This window comes from Oncorhynchus tshawytscha, unplaced genomic scaffold (assembly GCF_018296145.1).
Source record: "Oncorhynchus tshawytscha isolate Ot180627B unplaced genomic scaffold, Otsh_v2.0 Un_contig_6540_pilon_pilon, whole genome shotgun sequence".
Taxonomy (NCBI): domain Eukaryota; kingdom Metazoa; phylum Chordata; class Actinopteri; order Salmoniformes; family Salmonidae; genus Oncorhynchus; species Oncorhynchus tshawytscha.
This window is the reverse complement of record NW_024609659.1, coordinates 236,796-248,989: the sequence shown is the minus strand read 5'-3', so window position 1 is coordinate 248,989 and position 12,194 is coordinate 236,796. Positions and strand designations below refer to the sequence as shown.

At 46.9% G+C, this 12,194-nt stretch overlaps 1 protein-coding gene across 1 annotated transcript in view; it reads right to left on the bottom strand.

Moving 5' to 3' along the window:
* LOC121845395 (putative oxidoreductase GLYR1) overlaps positions 1-12,194 on the bottom strand; it is a 36,687-nt gene that overhangs the window by 22,435 nt on the left and 2,058 nt on the right. Inside the window, exons 5-7 of the mRNA XM_042316666.1 lie at positions 11,481-11,591; positions 9,729-9,824; positions 1,870-1,923 (exon numbers count right to left, since the gene is read on the bottom strand). Coding sequence (XP_042172600.1) covers positions 1,870-1,923; positions 9,729-9,824; positions 11,481-11,591 — 261 coding nt within the window. The remainder of the gene's footprint in view (positions 1-1,869; positions 1,924-9,728; positions 9,825-11,480; positions 11,592-12,194) is intronic.

Below are 12,194 nucleotides of genomic sequence, written 5' to 3'. Positions count from 1 at the left end.
AGTGCACTATACAGGGAATTCGGTTTTGGATTCTGGTCAAAAGTAGTGCACTATACAGGGAATAGGGTTTTGGATTCTGGTCAAAAGTAGTGCACTATACAGGGAATAGGGTTTTGGATTCTGGTCAAAAGTAGTGCACTATACAGGGAATGGGGTTTTGGATTCTGGTCAAAAGTAGTGCACTATACAGGGAATAGGGTTTTGGATTCTGGTCAAAAGTAGTGCACTATACAGGGAATAGGGTTTTGGATTCTGGTCAAAAGTAGTGCACTATACAGGGAATAGGGTTTTGGATTCTGGTCAAAAGTAGTGCACTATACAGGGAATAGGGTTTTGGATTCTGGTCAAAAGTAGTGCACTATACAGGGAATAGGGTTTTGGATTCTGGTCAAAAGTAGTGCACTATACAGGGAATAGGGTTTTGGATTCTGGTCAAAAGTAGTGCACTATACAGGGAATAGGGTTTTGGATTCTGGTCAAAAGTAGTGCACTATACAGGGAATAGGGTTTTGGATTCTGGTCAAAAGTAGTGCACTATACAGGGAATAGGGTTTTGGATTCTGGTCAAAAGTAGTGCACTATACAGGGAATAGGGTTTTGGATTCTGGTCAAAAGTAGTGCACTATACAGGGAACGGGGTTTTGGATTCTGGTCAAAAGTAGTGCACTATACAGGGAATGGGGTTTTGGATTCTGGTCAAAAGTAGTGCACTATACAGGGAATAGGGTTTTGGATTCTGGTCAAAAGTAGTGCACTATACAGGGAACAGGGTTTTGGATTCTGGTCAAAAGTAGTGCACTATACAGGGAATAGGGTTTTGGATTCTGGTCAAAAGTAGTGCACTATACAGGGAATTCGGTTTTGGATTCTGGTCAAAAGTAGTGCACTATACAGGGAATTCGGTTTTGGATTCTGGTCAAAAGTAGTGCACTATACAGGGAATAGGGTTTTGGATTCTGGTCAAAAGTAGTGCACTATACAGGGAATGGGGTTTTGGATTCTGGTCAAAAGTAGTGCACTATACAGGGAATGGGGTTTTGGATTCTGGTCAAAAGTAGTGCACTATACAGGGAATAGGGTGTCATCTGGGATGCAGGAAGGATTCAGAGAGAGATCCATGCAAGAGCAGCAGGAGAGAGAGAAGGGAGGGAAGGGAGCTCTACAAACAATACATTTCACCTGCTTCCAGACTAAATAAACCATCTCATTCATTTAATTCAAAACGGTGCCCCATAGAAGTACCAGTGAAATGTAAAAGGAATCGCCACAGTAGTGTACGGATAAACATTTACATTGAATTAAACTACCTAATAAAACTGATCTACACCACACAGAAAAAGGTAGGGGAAGAAAGGGTTAATTAATGATCAATTGAGAAAACAGTTAAGAAGCAACAACAACAAAAAAAGGTCTCCAAACTGTCTGCTTCCTGATTCTATACCCTTCTCCTGAAGTGCACTTGCACACTCCCCATGGTGGGTTTAAAAAGCACCGGACCAGCGCCGGCTAAGCACCGGCTGGACGAAGTCAGTTTCCACCATTCTGAAATCCACGATGGGGAGCGTAAGAGTCTTCAAGAGAAGGATACACAATTGGAACGCAGACGTTATTCCTATGAAGCTCATACACACTCCTATGTTATTCTCCCACCTAACAGAGTAGGGTGAAGTTGCCCGTAGACGCTGATCTTGGGTCAGATTAGGGGAGGGAAAGCTGATTCTAGATCTGTTCCTAGGGGGAACCTCACCCCCTGAGCCCTTAGAACCCCAACAGTGTGCAGTCACAGTGCAACAGCTGCAAAACCAACCAGCACCCCCCACAAACCAAGCAAAAATGTTGAACGAACGTTCAGCAAACTTTCCCTCTTACCTTCTCAGTCTGGCTGAGCAGAAAGTGGTGGAAATGGGGATCATCCCGTACTGGCTACAATGGAAGAGAGTTCAACTGTTGAAATGGGAATCATCCTGTACTGGCTACAATGGAAGAGAGTTCAGTATTCTCTAAACTGGTAGTACTATTAGTGGTATTCTCTAAACTGGTAGTACTATTAGTGGTATTCTCTAAACTGGTAGTACTATTAGTGGTATTCTCTAAACTGGTAGTACTATTAGTGGTATTCTCTAAAGTGGTAGTACTACTAGTGGTATTCTCTAAAGTGGTAGTACTAGTGGTATTCTCTAAAGTGGTAGTACTACTAGTGCTATTCTCTAAACTGGTAGTACTACTAGTGCTATTCTCTAAACCTCTAGTGGTATTCTCTAAACTGGTAGTACTAGTAGTGGTATTCTCTAAACTGGTAGTACTACTAGTGGTATTCTCTAAAGTGGTAGTACTACTAGTGGTATTCTCTAAAGTGGTAGTACTACTAGTGGTATTCTCTAAAGTGGTAGTACTACTAGTGCTATTCTCTAAACTGATAGTACTACTAGTGCTATTCTCTAAACCTCTAGTGGTATTCTCTAAACTGGTAGTACTATTAGTATTCTCTAAACTGGTAGTACTATTAGTGGTATTCTCTAAACTGGTAGTACTACTAGTGGTATTCTCTAAAGTGGTAGTACTACTAGTGGTATTCTCTAAACTGGTAGTACTACTAGTGGTATTCTCTAAACTGGTAGTACTACTAGTGGTATTCTCTAAACTGATAGTACTAAACTAGTGCTATTCTCTGATAACCTACTAGTGGTATTCTCTATTCTCTAACTGGTAGTACTACTGGCAGTACTACTGTATTGTAAACCACTAGCAGTATTGTCTAAACCAGTGTTTCCCAACCCTGGTCCTCCAGTAACCCCAACCCTGGTCCTCCAGTAACCCCAACCCTGGTCCTCCAGTAACCCCAACCCTGGTCCTCCAGTAACCCCAACCCTGGTCCTCCAGTATCCCCAACCCTGGTCCCCCAGTAACCCCAACCCTGGTCCCCCAGTAACCCCAACCCTGGTCCCCCAGTAACCCCAACCCTGGTCCCCCAGTAACCCCAACCCTGGTCCCCCAGTAACCCCAACCCTGGTCCCCCAGTAACCCCAACCCTGGTCCCCCAGTAACCCCAACCCTGGTCCCCCAGTAACCCCAACCCTGGTCCCCCAGTAACCCCAACCCTGGTCCCCCAGTAACCCCAACCTTGGTCCTCCAGTACCCCCAACCCTGGTCCCCTAGTACCACCAACAGAACACATTGTTATTGTAACCCTGGACATGCACACCTGATTCAACTGGTCAACTAATCATCAAGTCCTCAATGAGTTGAATGAGGTGTCTTTGTCCAGGGATACAACTAAACTGTACTGGTGGGGTACTGGAGGACCAGGGTTGGGGGTACTGGAGGACCAGGGTTGGGGGTACTGGAGGACCAGGGCTGGAAAAGACAGCTCTAACCTCCCACCACTACCCGGTATCCTCCAACCTCCCACCACTACCCGGTATTCTCTAACCTCCCACCACTACCAGGTATCCTCTAACCTCCCACCACTACCAGGTATCCTCTAACCTCCCACCACTACCAGGTATTCTCTAACCTCCCACCACTACCCGGTATTCTCTAACCTCCCACCACTACCCGGTATTCTCCAACCTCCCACCACTACCCGGTATTCTCTAACCTCCCACCACTACCAGTACCCAGTATTCTCTAACCTCCCACCACTACCAGTACCCAGTATTCTCTAACCTCCCACCACTACCCGTACCCAGTATTCTCTAACCTCCCACCACTACCCGGTATCCTCTAACCTCCCACCACTACCCGGTATCCTCTAACCTCCCACCACTACCCGGTATCCTCTAACCTCCCACCACTACCCGGTATCCTCTAACCTCCCACCACTACCCGGTATCCTCTAACCTCCCACCACTACCAGGTATCCTCTAACCTCCCACCACTACCCGGTATTCTCTAACCTCCCACCACTACCCGGTATTCTCTAACCTCCCACCACTACCAGTACCCGGTATTCTCTAACCTCCCACCACTACCCGTACCCGGTATTCTCTAACCTCCCACCACTACCCAGTATTCTCTAACCTCCCACCACTACCCAGTATTCTCTAACCTCCCACCACTACCCAGTATTCTCTAACCTCCCACCACTACCCAGTATTCTCTAACCTCCCACCACTACCCAGTATTCTCTAACCTCCCACCACTACCCAGTATTCTCTAACCTCCCACCACTACCCAGTATTCTCTAACCTCCCACCACTACCCGTACCCAGTATTCTCCAACCTCCCACCACTACCCGTACCCAGTATTCTCCAACCTCCCACCACTACCCGTACCCAGTATTCTCCAACCTCCCACCACTACCCGGTATTCCCCAACCTCCCACCACTACCCGGTATTCCCCAACCTCCCACCACTTCCCGGTATTCCCCAACCTCCCACCACTACCCGGTATTCCCCAACCTCCCACCACTACCCGGTATTCCCCAACCTCCCACCACTACCCGGTATTCCCCAACCTCCCACCACTACCCGGTATTCCCCAACCTCCCACCACTACCCGGTATTCCCCAACCTCCCACCACTACCCGGTATTCCCCACCCTCCCACCACTACCCGGTATTCCCCACCCTCCCACCACTACCCGGTATTCCCCACCCTCCCACCACTACCCGGTATTCCCCACCCTCCCACCACTACCCGGTATTCCCCAACCTCTCACCACTACCCGGTATTCCCCAACCTCCCACCACTACCCGGTATTCCCCAACCTCCCACCACTACCCGGTATTCCCCAACCTCCCACCACTACCCGGTATTCCCCAACCTCCCACCACTACCCGGTATTCCCCAACCTCCCACCACTACCCGGTATTCCCCAACCTCCCACCACTACCCGGTATTCCCCAACCTCCCACCACTACCCCCACCACTCCCCAACCTCCCACCACTACCCGGTATTTCCCCAACCTCCCACCACTACCCGGTATTCCCCAACCTCCCACCACTACCCGGTATTCCCCAACCTCCCACCACTACCCGGTATTCCCCAACCTCCCACCACTACCCGGTATTCCCCAACCTCCCACCACTACCCAGTATTCCCCAACCTCCCACCACTACCCAGTATTCTCTAACCTCCCACCACTACACGTATTCTCTAACATGCAACAATTTCAAAGATTTTACTGAGTTATAGTTCATAAGGAAATCAGTCAATTTAAATAAATGTATTAATTAGGCCCTAATCTATGGATTCCACATGACTGGGAATACAGATATACATCTATTGGTCAGATACCTTAATTAAAAAAAAAAACAGGGGCGTGGATCAGAAAACCAGTCAGTATCTGGTCTGACCAACATTTTCCTGAAACATGAGGTGATGGCGGCGGATGAATGGCAGGACAATGTCACGGTATGTCCGTGCATTCAAATTGCCATCGATAAAATTGCGTCCGTTGTCCATAGCTTATGGCTGCCCATCCCACCATGGGTCACAGTGCACAACGCTGACATCACCAAACCACTCGCCCACACGACGCCATACACGTGGTCTGCAGTTGTGAGGCGGGTTGGACGTACTGCCAAATTATCTATGGTCGAGAAATTAACATTTAATTATCTGGCAACAGCTCTGGTGGACATTCCTGCAGTCAGCATGCCAATTGCACGCTCCCTCAAAACATGAAACATCTGTGGCGTTGTGTTATGTGACAAAACTGCACATTTTAGAGTGACCTATTGTCCCCAGCACAAGGTGCACCTGTGTAATGATCATGCTGTGTAATCAGCTTCTTGATAAATACACACAAAAGTATGTGGACACCCCTTCAAATGAGTGGAGTCGGCTATTTCAGCCACACCCGTTGCTGGCAGGTGTATAAAAATCGAACACACAGCCATGCAATCTCCATAGGATAACATTGGCAGTAGAATGGCCTTACTGAAGAGCTCAGTCACTTTCAACGTGGCACCGTCATAGGGTGCCACCTTTCCAACAAGCCAGTTTGTCATATTTCTGACCTGCTAGAGTTGCCCTGGACAACTGTAAATGCTGTTATTGTGAAGTGGAAATGTCTAGGAGCATCAACGGCTCAGCTGTGAACTGGTAGGCCACACAAGCTCTCAGCTGCGACCTGGTAGGCCACACAAGCTCTCAGCTGCGACCTGGTAGGCCACACGAGCTCTCAGCTGCGACCTGGTAGGCCACACGAGCTCTCAGCTGCGACCTGGTAGGCCACACGAGCTCTCAGCTGCGACCTGGTAGGCCACACGAGCTCTCAGCTGCGACCTGGTAGGCCACACGAGCTCTCAGCTGCTGGTAGGCACACGAGCTCTCAGCTGCGACCTGGTAGGCCACACGAGCTCTCAGCTGCGACCTGGTAGGCCACACGAGCTCTCAGCTGCGACCTGGTAGGCCACACGAGCTCTCAGCTGCGACCTGGTAGGCCACACGAGCTCTCAGCTGCGACCTGGTAGGCCACACGAGCTCTCAGCTGCGACCTGGTAGGCCACACGAGCTCTCAGCTGCGACCTGGTAGGCCACACGAGCTCTCAGCTGCGACCTGGTAGGCCACACGAGCTCACAGCTGCGACCTGGTAGGCCTCACGAGCTCACAGAAGGCTCAGCTGCGACCTGGTAGGCCTCACGAGCTCACAGAAGGCTCAGCTGCGACCTGGTAGGCCTCACGAGCTCACAGAAGGCTCAGCTGCGACCTGGTAGACCTCACGAGCTCACAGAAGGCTCAGCTGCGACCTGGTAGGCCTCTTAGTAGTAGTAGTAGTAGCAGTGGTAGCAGTAGTAGTAGCTATAGTAGTAGCAGTAGTTCTAGTAGTAGTAGTAGCAGTAGCTATGTAGCTATAGTAGTAGTAGCAGTAGCGGTGGTAGTAGTAGTAGCAGCAGTGGCAGTAGTAGTAGTAGTAGTAGCTATAGTAGTAGTAATAGTAGTAGTAGCTATAGTAGTAGTAGCAGTAGTAGCTGTAGTAGTAGTAGTAGTAGCAGCAGCAGTAGTAGCAGCGGTAGTAGTAGTAGTATCAACAGTAACAGTAGTAGTAGTAGTAGCTATAGTAGTAGTAGTAGCAGTAGCTATATTATTATTATTAGTAGTAGCTATAGTAGTAGTAGTAGCAGTAGCTATATTATTAGTAGTAGTAGCTATAGTAGTAATAGTAGTAGCAGCAGTAGTAGTAGCTATATTAGTAGTAGTAGCAGTGGTAGCAGTAGTAGCTATAGTAGTAGCAGTAGTTCTAGTAGTAGTAGTAGCAGTAGCTATGTAGCTATAGTAGTAGTAGCAGTAGCTATAGTAGTAGTAGCAGTAGCTATAGTAGTAGTAGCGGTGGTAGTAGTAGTAGCAGTGGCAGTAGTAGTAGCTATAATAGTAGTAGTAGTAGTAGTAATAGTAGTAGTAGCTATAGTAGTAGTAGCAGTAGTAGCTATAGTAGCAGCAGCAGTAGTAGTAGCAGCAGTAGTAGTAGTAGTAGTATCAACAGTAACAGTAGTAGTAGTAGTAGCAGTAGTATCAACAGTAACAGTAGTAGTAGTAGTAGCAGTAGTAGTAGTAGTATCAACAGTAACAGTAGTAGTATCAACGGTAGTAATAGTAGTAGCAGCAGTAGCTAGTAGTAGCAGCAGTAGCTATAGTAGTAGTAGTAGTAGTAGCAGCAGTAGCTATAGTAGTTGTAGTAGTAGCAGCAGCAGCTGTAGTAGTAGTAGTAGCAGCTATAGTAGTAGTAGTAGCAGCAGTAGCTATAGTAGTAGTAGTAGTAGCAGTAGCTATAGTAGTAGTAGTAGCAGCAGTAGCTATAGTAGTAGTAGTAGCAGCAGTAGCTATAGTAGTAGTAGTAGCAGCAGTAGCTATAGTAGTAGTAGTAGTAGCAGTAGCTATAGTAGTAGTAGTAGTAGCAGCAGCAGTAGCTATAGTAGTAGTAGTAGTAGCAGTAGCTATAGTAGTAGTAGTGGCAGTAGTAGTAGCAGTAGCAGTAGCAGTAGTAGCAGTAGCAGCAGCGGCAGTAGTAGTAGCAGTAGTAGTAGCAGCAGTAGTAGTAGCAGTAGTAGTAGTAGCAGTAGTAGTAGCAGTAGTAGTAGCAGCAGTAGCTATAGTAGTAGTAGTAGCAGCAGTAGCTATAGTAGTAGTAGTAGTAGCAGCAGCTATAGTAGTAGTAGTAGCAGCAGTAGCTATAGTAGTAGTAGTAGCAGTGGTAGCTATAGTAGTAGTAGTAGTAGTAGCTATAGTAGTAGTAGTAGTAGTAGCAGCAGTAGCTATAGTAGTAGTAGTAGTAGCAGTAGCTATAGTAGTAGTAGTGGCAGTAGCAGTAGCAGTAGTAGTAGCAGTAGTAGCAGCAGCAGCAGTAGCAGCAGTAGTAGTAGTAGTAGTAGTAGTAGTAGTAGTGGCAGTAGTAGTAGTAGTAGTAGCAGCGGCAGTAGTAGCAGCGGCAGTAGTAGTAGCAGTAGTATTAGCAGTAGTAGTGGCAGTAGTAGTAGTAGTAGTAGCAGCAGCAGTAGTAGCAGCAGCAGTAGTAGCAGTAGTAGTAGCGGCAGTAGTAGTAGCAGTAGTAGTAGCAGCAGTAGTAGCAGCAGTAGTAGCGGCGGCAGTAGTAGCGGCAGTAGTAGTAGTAGCAGTATTTGCTAAACTAGTAGTAGTAGTATTCTCTCAAGAGACTCCCTGGCCTGATTGAGGTTGCATCATATTCCCTAGGCTATATAGTGCACTTCTTTTAACATGAGTCCTATGGGCCCTGGTCAATAGTAATACACTATACAGGAATTAGACTGGCATTTGGGACATCCATAGAGGTATTGCTCCAGAAATGCATTCTACACAGGTCTACGCTGCACAGAGGATCAGATATTGTTGGATGCCTGGTAACGTGTTTCAACATGACAGGGACCAGACTAAACTGAGCCTCAGCGATGTGACGTTGCCACGACCAGCAGGATGAACCGCAGGTCTTACAGACGAGAATATCAGAGAAGAAGTTTAGCGTCACGATTCATACTCAGTCGTTGCTGAAGTCCAGCTGATATTGCTGTTAACTTTGTCACAGACTCCCATCTCTAATATGGTGTAAAAATCTATTCTAATCCTATGCAGTATTTTTGTTTCTGGATGGAGAAAATGTTTCTGTAAAGCAGAAGCCACAAAAAAAATAACTTGTTCCCTTTTTCTTTAAAATGCTTGATGTTTTTTGAAGCAGAAATGTTTACTTCAAAATCAGAAAAATCAAGTATTTAGCTCCAATATGAAACTCTATATTTTCTTCTGCCACGTTAGAATGACTGGGATTACAAAGCTCATGACGCCTCATCACATTGTTTCCTTCTGACTAGTCACGTTGGAGAGGGACTCCCACTCAGCATCTCTCTACCCCAGTGGTCACCAACCCCTGGTCCTGGATGAGTAACCAGAGGGTGCAGGCTTTTGTTCCAGCTCAGCACTAAAACTGGATTCTAAAGTTCCCATTTGTATGTGCTTTTAAGCAAATCCTGGTAAACATCAAGTCAAACCACTTTACTGGGGGGGGGGGGTTCCCCCAACACAGACTAAGTCTAGTCCTGGACTAAAAATATTTCCTCTTCAGGAAGGATTAGGATAAAGCACATACAGATCTCAGATAACCAAGCTAAATCAGACCTTAGTGCTGGGCTGGGACAAAACCCTGCACCCTCTACCTCCCCAGGTCCAGTGGTCAGTCAGTAACCCCTGCTTTCTGTAGCGTGCGAAGGCAAAGGGAGAGGAAGAGAAGGGGGAAGTTAAGGCAGGCGGGCTGTGAGACGGGTTCCACCTACACTGCTCTCCCATTTGAATCCTGAGACAGGTCCAGTAGTTCCCAGGCCCCCTAGTCGCTCAACACTGGACGGCTCTGGGTCAGAGTCAGTTAGGTCCTTCGGGGAGAGAGACACACATTACCCTGGTAGTCACTTTAAAGACGACAGACACTACATGCCTAATACTGGGGAGTGGGGTGGATCAGATTGACTCTACTCCCTGGTAGTTCATCTATAGAAGCAATAGATGTGGATGTAGATGTAGTTCATCTATAGAAGCAACGATAGATGTGCAGTGTAAGGCTGGTCTTCAGGGAAACATTACCCTGGTATTTCATCTACAGAAGCAACGATAGATGTGCAGTGTAAGGCTGGTCTTCAGGGAGACATTACCCTGGTGGTTCCCTCAGTCAAACTGTAGACTACATTACCTTTACATCTAGACAGGTGTGACGTTGACTACAGTCACTGTGTTGACACTAGATAAACTAGAATAACTGTCCTATACATCTCATGTGGAGTGTCAGGTCTGTCGGGTAGATACATTACCCTTGGAGTCACTTTAAAGACTAGATACACTATGATAATGTGGAGGTCTGTCAGGACTAGATCTGTCAGGTCTGTCAGGAGAGATATTACCCCTGGAGTCACTTTAAATACACTATGATAATGTGGAGTGGAGTGTCAGGTCTGTCAGGTAGATACATTACCCTTGGAGTCACTTTAAAGACTAGATACACTATGATAATGTGGAGTGCCAGGTCTGTCAGGGAGAGACATTACCCCTGGAGTCACTTTAAATACTAGATACACTATGATAATGTGGAGTGTCAGGTCTGTCAGGTAGATACATTACCCTTGGAGTCACTTTAAAGACTAGATACACTATGATAATGTGGAGTGTCAGGTCTGACAGAGAGACATTACCCCTGGAGTCACTTTAAAGACTAGATACACTATGATAATGTGGAGTGTCAGGTCTGTCAGGGAGAGACATTACCCCTGGAGTCACTTTAAAGACTAGATACACTATGATAATGTGGAGTGTCAGGTCTGACAGAGAGACATTACCCCTGGAGTCACTTTAAAGACTAGATACACTATGATAATGTGGAGTGTCAGGTCTGACAGGGATTTGTTTTGGTTTTGATGGACCCCAGACTCAGGGTTTAGTCTAGTGCTGGATTACAAACCAAGCTCAACAGAGAATCTACATTGAAAATGTTTTTTTTAGTCCATGATTAAGCTTCACCTGTGTCTGGGAAACAGCCCCCTGGTGTGTAACGAGACGTCACTCAGGGCTTCCAGGGAGAGACACATACTACCCTGTGGGTTCAGTCACTACGGTAGATAGACTTCACCTATTGGGGTGTGGGGTTGACTAGATAGTCACTTTGTAGACTAGACAGTCTATACATTTACCAGGGAGAGAGAGAGATGTGGGTTCACAGTCAGACTGGAGAACCCACTAGGGCTGATCAGAGTGCCTATATCTAGTGAGATGTCTGATGTATTTACCTGGCTGTGGGTACACAGTCACTCTGTAGAGATAGACTGGAGAACCTACTAGGGATGTATGTCAGTGAGAACTTCAGTGGTCTCTGTGTGAGTTCCTGCCAATCTGAGGATGCTGAAAGGGGAGTGGGACCAACACCTAGCTGTAACCTGATACCACAGCAGGTGTTGGACAATTGGCCCTTTTAAAATTATATCAGCTTCTGTATGTCTGAGTGTCCACCACACTAGGTGTACTTCTGAGTGTCCACTACTAACCTTCTCAGAGGGGTCTTTCAGGGCACTGAGGTCTTCGTCATCTTCCTCTAGGATCTTCAGAGGTTTAGTTTGTGTCTTCTTTCCTTTAGAGTCTCCTTTCCCCTCAGAGCTCTGTGGGAATAACAGAGCCATACATTAACCCTTCCCCCTCAGAGCCATACATTAACCCCTCAGAGCTTTGTGGGAATAACAGAGCCATACAATAACCCCACAGAGCTCTGTGGGAATAACAGAGCCATACATTAACCCTTTCCCATCAGAGCCATAAATTAACCCTTCCCCCTCAGAGCCATACATTAACCCCTCAGAGCTTTGTGGGAATAACAGAGCCATACAATAACCCCACAGAGCTCTGTGGGAATAACAGAGCCATACATTAACCCCACAGAGCTCTGTGGGAATAACAGAGCCATACATTAACCCCACAGAGCTCTGTGGGAATAACAGAGCCATACATTAACCCCACAGAGCTCTGTGGGAATAACAGAGCCATCCATTAACCCCACCCCTCAGAGCTCTGTGGGAATAACAGAGCCATCCATTAACCCCTTCCCCTCAGAGCTCTGTGGGAATAACAGAGCCACACATTAACCCTTTCACTCCAACCCCAGTTGTAACAAACCTGGTTCAGTTTATCAACCAGCTAATTATTAGAATCAGATGTGCTAGATTAGGATTGGAGTGAAAGCATACAGGGGGGTAGCTCTCCAGGAA